Source organism: Enhydra lutris, unplaced genomic scaffold (genome assembly GCF_002288905.1).
Source record: "Enhydra lutris kenyoni isolate GAN:26980312 unplaced genomic scaffold, ASM228890v2 scaffoldscaffold46, whole genome shotgun sequence".
NCBI lineage: Eukaryota > Metazoa > Chordata > Mammalia > Carnivora > Mustelidae > Enhydra > Enhydra lutris.
Window position 1 is genome coordinate 4,520,249 of NW_019154130.1, and position 14,663 is coordinate 4,534,911.

At 47.5% G+C, this 14,663-nt stretch overlaps 1 protein-coding gene across 1 annotated transcript in view; it reads right to left on the bottom strand.

Annotated features, from left to right (window-relative positions):
- The window catches only part of LOC111156345 (dynein heavy chain 10, axonemal-like), a 131,428-nt gene that overhangs the window by 102,319 nt on the left and 14,446 nt on the right, over nucleotides 1-14,663 (bottom strand). Inside the window, 7 exon segments of the mRNA XM_022517120.1 lie at nucleotides 210-386; nucleotides 2,748-2,918; nucleotides 6,548-6,742; nucleotides 9,071-9,269; nucleotides 10,932-11,122; nucleotides 12,776-13,006; nucleotides 13,636-13,793. Of these exon segments, the coding sequence (XP_022372828.1) occupies nucleotides 210-386; nucleotides 2,748-2,918; nucleotides 6,548-6,742; nucleotides 9,071-9,269; nucleotides 10,932-11,122; nucleotides 12,776-13,006; nucleotides 13,636-13,793 (1,322 nt within the window).

Below are 14,663 nucleotides of genomic sequence, written 5' to 3' on the forward strand. Positions count from 1 at the left end.
ATGAATCTTGGAACACTGAAAAAATTAATTTAAAAAAATAATAAGATGCCAAAGATAAAGAACACAAAATGTAGTTTTAAACCTGATCCTGAAATCAGGGACCACAGGAAAGACCTTCTCAGTGGGAGGCCTGGATGTGCCCCTCCCGAGGGCAGCCCTTCCTCATCTCTGAAAGACGCGAGGGGATGACCCCAGCCAAAGCGACGCACCTCTCTTCCTCGCTCACTGTCCAGGATCTCCTCCACCTCCTGGAACCTGAGGATGGTGTGCTTGATCCGAAAGAACAGGGACCGTTCCCAGTAGATCGCACCTGCTACTGGAGGGTGATTCTTGTACAGCGGGGGGTTGTCCAGGTTCTGAACAAAGAGCTTATTAACGATGTCGATCTGAAAAGCAATCAGAGGCACTCTGTCCGTGGTACGCCTCGGCACGAGCGCCAGGAGGACTGAACTGGGTCTTGAAACCAACAAACGCTCGAGCGTCAGACATCGAATGAGATACGGAATCATGCTTTTGGCTGCTTTTTTACTCTTTTTTCTTACACCCCAGCAGGTTTTTTCCTTTGGTTTAACATAGGCAGTGCTGCAAATTGCCTTATGACTGCAGACCACCCACAATCATGTCACTGACTTAATAGATATATTTTTTAAAAGATTTTATTTATCTGACAGAGATCACAAGTAGGCAGAGAGGCAGGCAAAGAGAGAGAGGGAAGCAGGCTCCCTGCTGAGCAGAGAGCCCGATGCGGGGCTCGATCTCAGGACCCTGGGATCATGACCTGAGCCGAAGGCAGAGGCTTAACCCACTGAGCCACCCAGGCGCCCCAGATATTCTGAGATCTGTTCCAGGCAGGACCAGCAGCCAGACCTACATTGTGTGTGTGTGCCCATGTACACATGCATGTGCCCCCATGCACACACACACCACTGAGATTTTAAAATTATTTTTTAAATTATGGTAAAATACATATAATGTAAAATTTACCATCTTTCAGGGCACCTGGGTGGCTCAGTGGGTTAAGCCTCTGCCTTCGGCCCAGGTCATGATCCCAGGGTCCTGGGATCGAGCCCCGCATCGGGCTCTCTGCTCAGCAGGGGACCTGCTTCCCCCTCTCTCTGCCTGCCTCTCTGCCTACTTATGACCTATCTCTATCAAATAAAAACTTTTAAAAATTTAAAAAAAATTTACCATCTTTCAGTGCCTTTCGGCAACATTAAGCACATTCACACCTTCGTACCACCACCACCACCCAGCTCAGAACAGTTTCATCCCTCCCAAACGGAGACTCCCGTCCCCAAGAAACACTGACTCCCCACCTTCCACCCCCAACCCCCGACACTCACCCCTCTCTCCCTTCCGTCTCCTGAATTTGACTCCTCTATGTACCTCGTGCAAGTGGAACCAGAGAGTGACTGAGCTTTTCTGACTTCAGAAATGCCTTTGGCCCCATCCCTGCGGCAGCAGGTGCCACAAGGTCCTTCCTTTTTAAAGCTGAGTCTTACTCCATTGCATGGAGAGACCACATTTTGTGTACCCATTCCTCTATCAGTAGACTCCCGGGTTGTTTGCATATTCTGGCCCGTGTGCATAGTGCCGTGTGCGATACCTCTTCGAGACTCTGTTTTCACTTCTTGAGGGTCTATGCCCAGAAGTGGAATTGGGGGACCACATGGTCTGGACCCGCTTTTTAAAAGCAGCAGCTCCACACTCTCATGTGGGTAATTAGAGGTGGGAGACACAATAGTAACCCCCCAGCAATGGTCCCGATCCCCAGAATCTATGAATATATTATATTACATGACAAAGGGAACTCAAAGTTGCCAAGCAGCTGACCTTATAAGGGCGATGACCCCGGATTAGCTGGGTGGGCCCGAGGGACCCACAAGGGCCCTTAAAAGAGGAAGAGGAAGGCAAAGCAGAGGGTCAGAGTGATGGACACGGGACTGGCCATCGCTGGCTTTGAAGACGGAAGGGAGACACGAATCTCTAAAAGCTGGAGATGGGGGTGGGGGGACCAAACAAGGAAATGGATTCTCCCTAGAGACTCCAGAAAGGAACCCAGCCCTGCCGACCCTTGGATTTCAACCCAATGAGACCAGGGCCAATTCCGGACCTTCAAAATCGTGTGTCAGGTAGCAAATCGGCGTGGTTCAAAGTCACCAAGTTTGTAGCACCTTGCTCCGGCAGCAAGGGGAAAGGACACGTTTGGAGATCCCTTCACCCCTTTATGTCACACCAACTGATTACATCACATGGTTTCATTTTATCCTCTGAATAAAATCCTTTATCCTCTGAATAAAATGATAAGCAATTTTTTGTTTTTTTGTCCCACTAGATACTGACTTCTTCGAAAGCAGAATCTGTGTTTTGTTCCCCTCTCCATCTGTGTCTCACCCCACGTTTGGAATATGTGAACACCGGAGACATTCTTCTGAATTAATCTATAAATATGTATACAGGTAGCTAAGACTTCCGCAATGATTAAAGTGATTCTGACTACTAACTGGCACGGAGCCCATCACAATGGGAGCGACAGAATATTGTCCTTGATAAATCCTTACTGAATTTCTTCACCGAACAAATCCACTTTGGTTCAGTTGCCTGCGGCGTGTTGTCACAGGCTTATTGGGGAAAATGCCACAGTTTCTCTGCACGTGGATGCGAGAGACAGACAAGAGCGTGATTCCATTCTCCACAGTTTGCCAAGTGTCTTCTACTGCTACGGCACCTACAGATCTAGCAATTACCTCTTTGCAATACTGTGCAAGAATATCATTGAATTTCATCATCATTTGTCGATTGATAGCTTCCCGTGAACGAATGTGCTTAAATTTTAAAAGCATGTCGAATGCTGCTTCAGCTGACCGAAGCGTCTTAAAAGATTCATCAATAAAATTTTTTGCTTCTTTCTCAATAACCTGCCGATAAATAAGTAAATAAATAAATAAAAATAAAATAAAACAATCCTCATGTATGAAATAAGACAAAACCAGGGGCGCCTGGGTGGCTCAGTGGGTTAAGCATCTGCCTTCGGCTCAGGTCATGATCTCAGGGTCCTGGGATTGAGCCCCTGCATCGGGCTCTCTGCTCAGCGGGGAGCCTGATCCACCACCACCGCCCCTCCCCGCCTGCCTCTCTGCCTACTTGTGATCTCTGTCAAATAAATAGATAAAATCTTAAAAAAAAAAAAAAAGAAAGAAAGAAAGAAAAGAAACAAGACAAAACCAGAGGGAGACAAACCATAAGAGACTCTTAATCTCAGGAAACAAACTGAGGGTTGCTGGATCGGGAGGGGTTAGGGGGGATGGGATGGCTGGGTGAAGGACTCTGGGGAGGGCATGTGCTATGGTGAGCACAGTGAATTACGCAAGACTGATGAATCACGGACCTGTACCCCGAAGCAAATAATACATTGTATGTTAGTAAAAATAATAATTTTTAAAAAGTCCTCATGTCCCTGTAACTATCCTGAGAAAAAGCAGCAAGAAATAAGCAAAAACAAATTCGTGACTTGAGATGGGTGTCCAGTGTGCTTTAGCAGAAGCTGGTGTCCAGTTAAAAACAGCAGACTGGCTGCACTGGTTTTCTGTTCTCTCCCCTCATTCTGTTCAAAATGATCAAAAGGAAATGTTTTTAAGTGTTAACTCACAGAGACAAAGAAAATGGGAGAGGACACAACAGCAAGAGAAGAGAGTTCAGGAATTTTAGGCAGACGGAAATAAATGTTACAGAAGGCACAGACTTACAACCTGATGCTGGCAACAAGGGGAGCAGGTAGGAACCGGTTTCCTCCACATGAAACCTCCAGGAGCCTGAACATCTGGAGACACCAGACACCAGGGGGGTGAGAGGCAGACACAGGATCCCTTCTCTACACGGCACAGCCAGGCCACTATTCTTCCTCTACACCCTCATTCCGCCCTACTCTAAAAAAAAGTAGGGTTAGTTCTGGAAAAAATTAAGTCAGAATGACATCAGAGTTCAGGGGAGCCTGGGTGGCTTAGTCGGTTAAACGTCTGACTCTTGATTTTGGCTTAGGTTATGATCTCAGGGTTGTGAGACTGAGTCTGATGTTAGGCCCCACACTGGGCATGAAGCCTGCTTAAGATTCTCTCTCTTTCCCCCTCCCTCTGCCCCCAACTTTGCACACACACACTCTCTCTCTCAAAAAAAAAAAAAAAAAATCATGTTTATAGCAGCAATGTCCACAATAGCCAAACTATAAAAAGAACCTAGATAAACCTAGATGTCTATCCAGAGATATATGGATAAAGAAGATGTGGTACACACACACACACACACACACACACACACACACACACATACACACAATGGAGTACTATGCAGCCATCAAAAGAAATGAAATCTTGCCATTTGCAATGACGTGGATGGAACTAGAGGGTATTATGCTGAGTGAAATAAGTCAATCAGAGAAAGACAATTATATGATCTCTCTGATGTGAGGAATTTGAGAGGCAAAGTGGGGGATTTGGGGGGTAGGGAAGGAAAAAATGAAACAAGACGGGATTGGGAGGGAGACAAACCATAAAAGACTTAATCTCACAAAACAAACTGAAGGTTGCTAGGGGTGGGGGGGTAGGGAGAGGGTGGTTGGGTTATGAACATTGGGGAGGAAATGTGCTATGGTGAGTGCTCTGAAATGCGTAAGCCTGATGATTCACAGACCTATACCCCTGGGGCAAATACTACATTATATGTTAATAAAAAAATAATTTTTAAAAAATCAGAATTCTAATAACACTGGAAGCAAGAAATCAATGAATACCCTCAAATTTCTGATAAAAGTTATTTCAACCTTAAGTTCTATAGCTAATTTTATTTCAGAATCCACACTTGCAAAACTCAAAAAATACATGAAAACTTTCTTAGGAAGCTCCTAAAAAAGGTGCTCCAGCATCATGAAGAGCTACAAGGAAAGAGGAAGATGCAAAATCTAGAAAACAGAATCCAACACAGATAAGAAAAAATAAGAAGTCCTAGAGTGACTACTTTGCAGTAAGTCTAAAGAGGAAACAATTTAGACTGGAGCAGAAAAAGAGAGAGCTCTGGGATGAAGGCCTCCAGGAAAATAATAGCACTGATATTTTTGAGCAGATGGAACCCATTAGATACGTGGCAGAGATGTTACAGCAGTTGCAATAAATAAATAAATAAATAAATAAACATAACAACAAGTATGTAAATAACCAGGCAAATAAAAATAAAAGTAATGACTAACTTTAGGAAAAACAAAGGGTCATAAGAGAAAGGTGGTATGGTTACAATGGGCTTCTTGGCTCAGCAGTGAACAATGTTGGCACAGACATAACAAGTAAACACTAACCATTTATTTAACCAAAAGTTATGATAGAACTACATTAGATGACAAAGATGCAAAGAGGGATATGGGTAGGAATAGGAAAGGCAAGTCTGTATCTACTCAGAAAATTTAATAGGTGTCTGAAACCGATTTAATTTGATGAATCAGAAAGTAACCACACTGGCATGTTCTTTAGGAAACAGGAAGATAAACAACAAAAAAAATCTAGAGTTATGAAAAATGACAGCAATAATGGGAATGGAGAGGAGTTAGCTTGGGCTGCTTTTTCTTTTGGCTAGCCTTTCAGTTTCACTTGACAAAGTGACTTAATGAAAATTTTGATTTAAAAATTAATAACAGGGTGCCTGAGTGGCTCAGTGGGTTGGGCCTCTGCCTTCAGCTCAGATCATGATCTCAGGGTCCTGGGATCGAGCCCAGCATCAGGCTCTCTGCTCAGCGGGGAGTCTGCTTCCCCCACCCCACTCTGTGCCTGCCTGTCTGCCTACTTGTGATCTCTGTCAAATAAATAAATAAATAAAATCTTTTAGAAAAAAAAAATCGAAGTGTTCAGATAACACAAGAACTGTCTGGAGTTGTCCATATAAAAAGACGCTCTGGGGTTATAAATGGGAATAATACTGATGCACTTCCCACATGAAGCTGGAAAGGAATTCACGATGAACCATCCACCATCCTATCACGCTGTGTGGAGTGAAACTATATTCTAAGGTACAGTCTCCCTTCTATGGCTCTGCCTCCTCCATACCCTAAGCCACAACCTCCTGTATCATCTCCCCACCTCCTGTCATACCCCAGCCCAAATCAGCCTATACTATGACCAGAAGAACCTTCCTCAACCATAATTCTGTTGACCTTACCCCATTGGTCAACAATCTTCAGTGGTTCCCTACTGTCTACTAAATCAAGTCTCATTCATCACCCTCCTAGGTCTTCTCCAATTATACACCCAACTCAGCTTTGCAGAAATGCTAAAATGTGTCTGGCTTGATTTAACCTTATTCTGCCTAAGGTTAGGAACGGGGACAAAGATGATTAAGGAATGTTCACGTCTACCTTATACTCCTCCATATTGCTTTTTTGTTTGTTTACAAATAAGTATTACTTTTTGTGACTTAAAAAAATCCTAAGCATAACTAAATAACTAATTTAACACGGGAGAAACGTAGTATCTGTTTCCAAGATTAAATGGATCAATCGGTTACTTGCCAGAACTTCAATCTTGAAGTCATCCATCACGTATTTCCAGTACTGGGAAGACTTGATGCTGAAAGGGTCAAAGGCCAGGTTTTCCATGGGGGTGACCAGGCTGTCCACCCTGCATAGGACATCATCAATGCGCTTGGGATCCCCCGTCACTGCCTTTAGTTCGGGACCAAATATATTGTAAAATTCCTCCATAACCTGCCCAAACAAACAAAACACAAGGAAGTTGCCTTTTGGTTTTCTCATGAATGTTCTAACTACAAATAAATTGCATCTAGATCTGCCTGAGGGCAAGAATCAGGTCACACAGGGGCACCTGGGTGACTTTGTCAGTTGGGTATCTGACTCAAAAATCTTGGCTCAGGTCATGATTGCAGGGTGGTGGATCAAGTCCCGAGATGGGCTCCACGCTCAGCAGGGAGTCTGCTTGAGATCTCTCCCTCTGCCTCTCCCCAACTCTCTCTCTAAAATAATAATTTTTTTTAATCATGTCACACAGCCAACTTCCTTCCAGTCTAAGACCTCTGGCACTATGCCCACTGCCTGTAGGACAAGATGCAGAGGTCCTGACACAGTTTGTGAAGTCTATACATTCAGACCCTCACTTTCTCCTCCAACCCCTTCCCATACTGTGCCCCATGCCCCACCTCCTTGCAGCCAGCCCAGCCCTCTTTCCGTCCCATGTTCCTTCCTATCACAAGGCCTTCATACTTGCCATTCAAGTTGCCAGGCTAACTACAACTCATCGTTGAAGATCACTTTGTCACGTCCAACCCCTTAGAAAAGGTCAGGCCCCGGTACACACTTTAAGAGCCTCCTCGACTGCACTTTTCAGAGCGTTTACATCAGCTGTAGCTATGTATCTGTATGACTGTTATGTCTATCATCTTTCTTCTACCAGACTGTAAGCTCCCTGAAGCCACACGCTAGGGACGTGCTTGCCAGGGCCATCTTCATAGGCGTGTGACCCAGGCAGGTCCACAGGGCTCCAAGCTCAAAAGGGCCCCATGCTGTGTTTAAGGCTCTGCTATTACCTTCTTGAAATTCTTAACTTCTTCTTTGCATGTGTTTTGTAAATGAAGTCTGACGGGCAGTCATGCACACATACGAGCAGGTAACCGGGATCTGCATGTCCCCTGCTCCTTTCCACATAGAGCGTGTGACCTCCCATGATCCCACGAGCACACGAGTCTGGTGGGCCCACCGTGCATGGCAGTTTGGGGACATTCGCAGTCAGCACAAGTAAGTGTGTTGCATGAACAATAAATACACGAGGACACCAGCTACTCCGCAAGACCACATTCTCCCTTCAAACTGGGCTTTGCTTCAGACATAGGAGTTCACAAACCATTCTGAGAAACACGCCTGAACAGGAAACAGACCCTACGGCTTCCTGTTCCTGTAACTTCCCCATGTTCACCAGCTACAGGTCCTGAAATGAGGACATAGGAGGGACAGCAGAGACCATGAAGAACGCTCCTTTCCATCCCAGCCCTTTCCCTCTCGTCAGCAAGCCATGGGGGGAGAGAAGCCTGGCAGGATGTGCACGCATCGAGAAGTGAGAGGAAAAGTTGTGTGCGGCGTGGCCACTGCCCTGGCAACAAGGACACACATCCAAGCGACAAGACACAAATTGTGACTCCACATACGAGCTAAATGCCCTGGTCTTTGCATTCTAAGTCAACACTACACCATTTAAGGATGAACGGCAAAATTCATGGAATAATTTAAATGTTTGGTTTCCCTTTACTCTCTTTACTTTGCTACGGTCGTGGCAAAAACTAAAGCCCACTGAGAACACGTCAGGAGAGAGAGAAAAGCTTTATATTTAAATGTTTGTAACAGCATTTTTTTCCTGCTTTTTGAACAAGGGGTCCCACGTCTGTTTGCACTGGGCACCGCGGGTTAGGTGACCGGCCCTGGATCTGCTCCCACTGTTTCTCTAGCGGCAAGCCAGGTGCCTGGCACAGATGATTTCCCGACAAATACTAAGAATGAATGAATGCATCAACCTTCGTGAGACAAAGGACTGTGGGTCATTCATCCACTCAGCCACTAAACCCTTTTACATTCCTTTAGGAGAGAGGCATCAGATAAACAGGAGTCACCGATGGATGGGTAGCCACATAAGCAATGGGCAAGTGTGATGTGGCTTCAGGAGAGTCGAGAGAGGAGTCTTGGCGTGGACTCTGAGAAATTCCAACATTTAAAGGGAAGACAGAAGAGGAGGATTTTGCAAAAGACAGAGAAGGAATGGCCAGAGGTCAAAGGACACCAAAAAGCAGGGTGAAGGAGGGGTGTTGTAGAAGACAAGGAAAAGTTGTAAGAGGTCTGGTGAGGCTCTGGTATGTTCTGGTACATTCCGAATGCTCTCTCAAGTGCTTCCCCTGCCAGACCCCGCCCGCCTCCTGGCTTCCCCCGACATAGAGAATGTGCCATCAAAAAGCCAAACCGTCTTCCACAGGGCAAGTCCTGACTCCGGCCGGCTTCCCGCGCAGCAGAGAAAGCCTCCACCAGCCTTCCCACCTGCAAAACGTTGCAGAGATCCTGGCAGATGGAGGCCATGTAATCCGTTCTCTCAAACAGCCGCTTGCGGTCAAACTCCCACCGAGCTTCTCTCCCCGAAGCCTCGATCTTGGCCCTGGTGTCAAAATACGCTTTCTTCCACATGTGGAGGGCGTTCCTGGCCTCCAGGGTTTTGTTCTGGGCGCTGGCTCGATTCTCTCTGCGAAGAAAAAGAGGCCGTGATGGGGGGAAGCGAGCAGCCGTGGGTCTGAGCCGCGTTCTCCAAGGGCAGCAGGCTTCAAAGGGAGAGCTCTCCCTGAGGAGCAGGGCCTCCCTGATCTCACAGCCTGGTGGGGAAAGCTTACGTGGGGAGCGGCTGCTCCGCCCCAGCATGCAAGGGTGTGATGGCCTTACGCACCTGCCGGGTCTGGCATCAGGAGCCACACCTGGGCTGACCTTGGCCACAGCCGCCCACCCAGCCCACAGGAGACTCGCTTCCCCCAGGGAGCTTTCTTTTTAAAACAAAAACAAAAACAAAAAAAAAACCAAAGTGAAGATCTGTATCTCTTCCAACATTGGATCCTAGAGGTTCTCCCACCTCAGGGGCCTGGGGTCCAGAAGGAAGTTTCCCTCTGACGGTGGGACTTTTTCTCCCCCAGGTTAACCAAGGAAGAAGGTCTTGATTAAGATAAAATAATTGGGACCCCTGGGTGGCTTAGTTGGTTAAGCATCTGCCTTCGGCTCAGGTCATGATCCCAGAGTCCTGGGATCGAGCCACACATCGGGCTCTCTGCTCAGCAGGGAACCTGCTTCTCCCTGTCCCTCTGCCTAGCTCTCTGCCTACTTGTGTGTACTCTCTAAAATAAGCAGAATCTTTAAAAAATAAAAATGAAATAAAATAACCTATGGGGCGTCTGAGTGGCTCCATCAGTTAAACATCCGACTCTTGGTTTCGGCTCGGGTGGTGATCTCAGGGTCCTGGGATCGAACCCCGCATTGGGCTCCACACTCAGCAGGGAGCCTGCAGGAGAGTCTCTCTGCCCCTCCTCCCACTCAGGCACTCACTCTCGCTTTCTCTCTGAAGCACATCAATTAATCAGTTTTAAAAATTAAGATAAATCAAACAACCTATGTACCCCCACAAGGGGTTATTACTGGGCCATAAAGAGGAAGGCGACATGCCTACACGTGCCCCAACACAGGTGAACTGTGAAAACGTGACGCTGAGTGAAAGGAGACATTCACAGAGGACCCCACGCTGGAGGACTCCGTCTGTACAAAGAGGCAAATCCATCGAGGCAGAAAGTAGATCTGTAGTTGCCCAGGGCCAGGTGGGTCGGGAGGACAGAGGGGACGGTTCCAGGGTATGGGGCTCCTTCTCAAACTGAGGAAAGTATTCTACCATCCATTACGAGGACGGACACAGGACTCTGAAGAGCCACTGAGTTGTGCATTCTAAATGAGTGGATTTCAGTAAAGTTGTTCAAGATCTTTTTTGTTTTTGTGGGTTTTCTTAGGTAGATGCCACACCCAGTGTGAAGCCCAATGTGGGGCTCAAACTCACAACCCCGAGATCAACACCTGACCTGAGATCAAGAGTCAGACATGTTGGGGTGCCTGGGTGGCTCAGTGAGTTAAGCCTCTGCCTTCAGCTCGGGTCATGATCTCAGGGTCCTGGGATTGAGCCCCGAGTTAGGCTCCTTGCTCAGCGGGGAGCCTGCTTCCCCCATACCCCGCCTGCCTCTCTGCCTACTTGTGATCTCTGTCAAATAAATAAATAAAATCTTGAGGGAAAAAAAAGTCAGACACGTCCCTGACAGGAGCCAGCCAGGCACCCCGACAGCTGAGAGCTCAAGACGACCTCGGCGCGCCGACTTCTTACTTGAACAGAGTCCGCAGGTTAACCACTTTACAGACTCTCTCGGCGATTTCCCAGGCAATCCGCTCCATGAGCGGGATCATCCTCTCGTCTTTGTTGTAGTGTCGGGAGATGATCCACACCATCCGCAGGGCGCTCATCATGGACGGGATCGTCTCCAAGACCACGTGGAAGCTGGAGCCGTGTGTGATGTTCTAACCAAGAGAACGAGAGACCTCAGCCTCGGGGTCAAGCAGGTCACTGAACCACATGGACGCAGGAAGCTTCCCTCATCCTAATTCAAAAGTAAATACACTCATACGGGAGGAGGGTGTCACCCCCGAAAAGAAGTCTGACGTCGTCTGGACACATGGACTTGGAAAGAGAGAGATTTGCAACGAAAGGAAATAAAGCAATTGGCAGGAAAGTATAAAGTATGAGTGTGTGTATAGAGAGATCTAGAGAGCGAGAATAGACAGAAAAAGAATGTATGCGTATGTCTACTGAGTATACACATGCACACCCAGGACACGGTGCACGTGGCAGACTGTCTTTTCCAAAGGCAGCCCCAGCCTCCTGACTGTGCCCCCTCGCCATGAAGGGATGGGGTCATCTTCCCCACCCATCAAATCCCCCCAGACTGCTACTTCTTTAGCCAGCAGAATATGGCAGAGGTAATGTTGTACCCTTTCTGAGCATACCCCTTAGCTGGCCTGCTTCTGGTCTCTTGGACCCGGTTACCCTGAAGCCACAAGGCCTGGAGACACACAAGCCACGTGGAGAAATCCCAGGGGATGAGGTACCACGTGGAGAAAAAGAAGCCCAGGGGCACCCAGGCGCCAGCTGTGTGGGCCAAGAAGCCATGGGGAGGGGCGCCTGGGGGGCTCAGTCGGTGAAGCGTCTGCCTTCAGCTCGGGTCATGATCTCAGGGTCCTGGGATCGAGCCCCACATCGGGCTCTCTGCTCGGCGGGAAGCCTGAGCTTCTCCCTCTCCCTCTGCTGCTCCCCCTGCTTGTGCTCTCTCTCCCATTCTCTCTCCTTCTCTCTCAAATAAATAAAATATCCTTTAAAAAGAACAAAGAGGGCACCTGGGTGGCTCAGTGGGTTAAAGACTCTGCTTTCGGCTCAGGTCATGATCCCAGGGTCCTGGGATCGAGCCCCACATCGGGCTCTCTGCTCAGCAGGGAGCCTGCTTCCCTCCTCTCTCTCTCTCTCTCTGCCTGCCTCTCTGTCTACTTGTGAGCTCTGTCAAATAAATAAATAAAAATCTTTAAAAAAAATAAAATAAAGTAAAATAAAATAAAAAGAACAAAGATTGAAAAGAAAAAAAAAGAACAAGTGAAAAAACCCACAGATGGGGATACTGCAAAACATAAATCTGATAAGGAACTTATTTGCAAAAAAAAAGAAAAAAGTGTTTAACTCCTAAATCAATAAGACTACTTCAAAAATGGGGAAAAGATTAAAGCAGACATTTTTTATCAAAGAAAGAAGCACATGACAAGGTGTTCAATGTCATTAGTTTCTAGGGAATTCAGGTCGAAATCACAAGGACGTCGCCTATTATGCGTACAAGACGAACGACCCCACTTACAGAAAACACCTAAACTGGGTGAAGTCAGAGAGTGGGAACGAGGTAACCAGGGTGCCAGGAGGTGGGAACTGTTGGGTCAGGAGCGCTGGGTTTATGTTCGGGGATGAAATGCTTACAGGGAGGACGATGGGTGCCCAGTGCCGTGTGTGAGCTACACGCTTGCAAGGGGTTAAAACAAGCAACGTCCTATGCGTGTTGCCGCACTCGTTTAAATGCAGAATTACAAAAGGAAACTCAATCCCTGACCTTCCGAAGCACCGGGCCGCCCGCGTACCTTGAAATGGCGTTCCACCGTGGACAGAAACCGCACGTTGTCAGAGGCCTCCATGTGGAGTTTGAATAACTCGGTCAAGACCGGCTGCAGGTTAGCCACGAGCATGGAATCTGCCTCCTTGATCACATCCAGGACCTTCCGGACTACTGGAAGCTTCGTCTGCTCATGGAGCGCGCTCAGCGTTGCATTTCTTTCCCGCCAGAATTCAATTTCGGCCAGGGGACCGTTACCCTGAGAAGTGACATGAACACACAAAGTATCATCCTTGGCATGAAGCACACACGCGCGTGTGTCCTTCTCCAGCTGCTCCAAATAGGGATCAACCAATGCACTTGACCTAGGATGGTCCAAACAGACCGGATCCGAGGACTCTGGCTAGGAAGGCTGAGCAGAGACACTGCCTTTCTCCGGGCAACGTGACATGGGAATGGAAGAAGTTGCCACCGTGAAGGCAACCAATCTGAGAGGAGGACGGAACGGAGAGGGGAGATTCCCAGAGAAACGCAGCCAGATGAAACCATACCTGAAACCAGCCCTGCCTCTGAACTTTTCAATTACGGGAGCCCACAAATGGTCTCTTGTTGAAGCCAACCAAGTAACATTGCCTGTTTCTGGCCGTCGAAGCCAACTGAGTAATGTTTCCTGTTTCTGGCCGCCCAAGCACTCTGACTGACACACGGTATTATCTTCGTCAGGCCAGAGTGTGGTCTGGCAGCATGCTGAACGTCAGCAAGCCCAAGAACAACATCGTGGGTGTGTTTGCTTTGATCCTTAAGGAGGTCACAGAACCATACGAACAGAGGCTGGGTCAAACAGACCCCCAGACTCCCCAGAATGAGCAAAGGGACGGCCTGATCTACCTGGGGAGTCTTTTTCAGCTGGTCCTCGACGGCCGCAGAGATCAGGTTGAGCCAGTTGATCACGCACTGCTCTAAGGCTTCCACAGCTTCCGGGTCAGCGGCCAGGTCAGACACCTCTCTCTCCACGCTGATGCTCGGCATTTCTAATTTGATCTCACCTAGCAGAACAGAAATGGTCACTTGCTGAGCCACGCATCTGGGGGCAAATGATTACAGACAGTAACATACGAGGTTTTCTCTCCAGACATCAGTCCGGTAGGACTGTCCTGACCTGTCTGTAGTTCGTTCCCTTCCATTAGAATGCAACTAGGGGCACCTGGGTGGCTCAGGTCATGGTCCTGGAGTCCCAGGATTGGGTCCCACATTGGGCTCCCTGCTCAGCAGGCAGCCTGCTTCTCCCTCTGGCCTCTCCCCTCTCATGGTCTCTCTCTCTCTCAAATAAAAAAAAAAAATAAAATCTTTAGAATGCAACTAAAAAATGTAGATCATTATAACAGTGTTAACATGGGTCACAGAGGGGCGCCTGGGTGGCTTAGTGGGTTGAAGCCTCTGCCTTCAGCTCAGGTCATGATCTCAGGGTTCTGGGATCGAGCCCCCCATCGGGCTCTCTGCTCGGCAGGGAGCCTGCTTCCTCCTCTCTCTCTGCCTGCCTCTCTGCCTACTTGTGATCTCTCTGTCAAATAAATAAATAAATATTCTTTAAAATAAATAAATAAAATTTTAAAAAGAAAAGACTGGCATCTAGAGCATATGCCCAAAGTTAGCAAGAAAGAACAGAGATAAATAGTGGAGGAAATTATAAAGAGAAGGGGTCAGACTACAAGGCTAGGTCTTCAGGCTGAAAATATTCAGAGTACTCAGCAAAATAAATGGAAAAAGGACCACACAAAAGTCCCATTATCACAGCATTCCAAGACACTTTCAAGACAGATTAAAAGTTCACATAAGGGGAGCGGGAGGACAGGTCACCTTAAAAAAAGGAAAAACCCAGTTTCTCCTAGGGAAAATTGGAGGCTAGAAAAAAATGA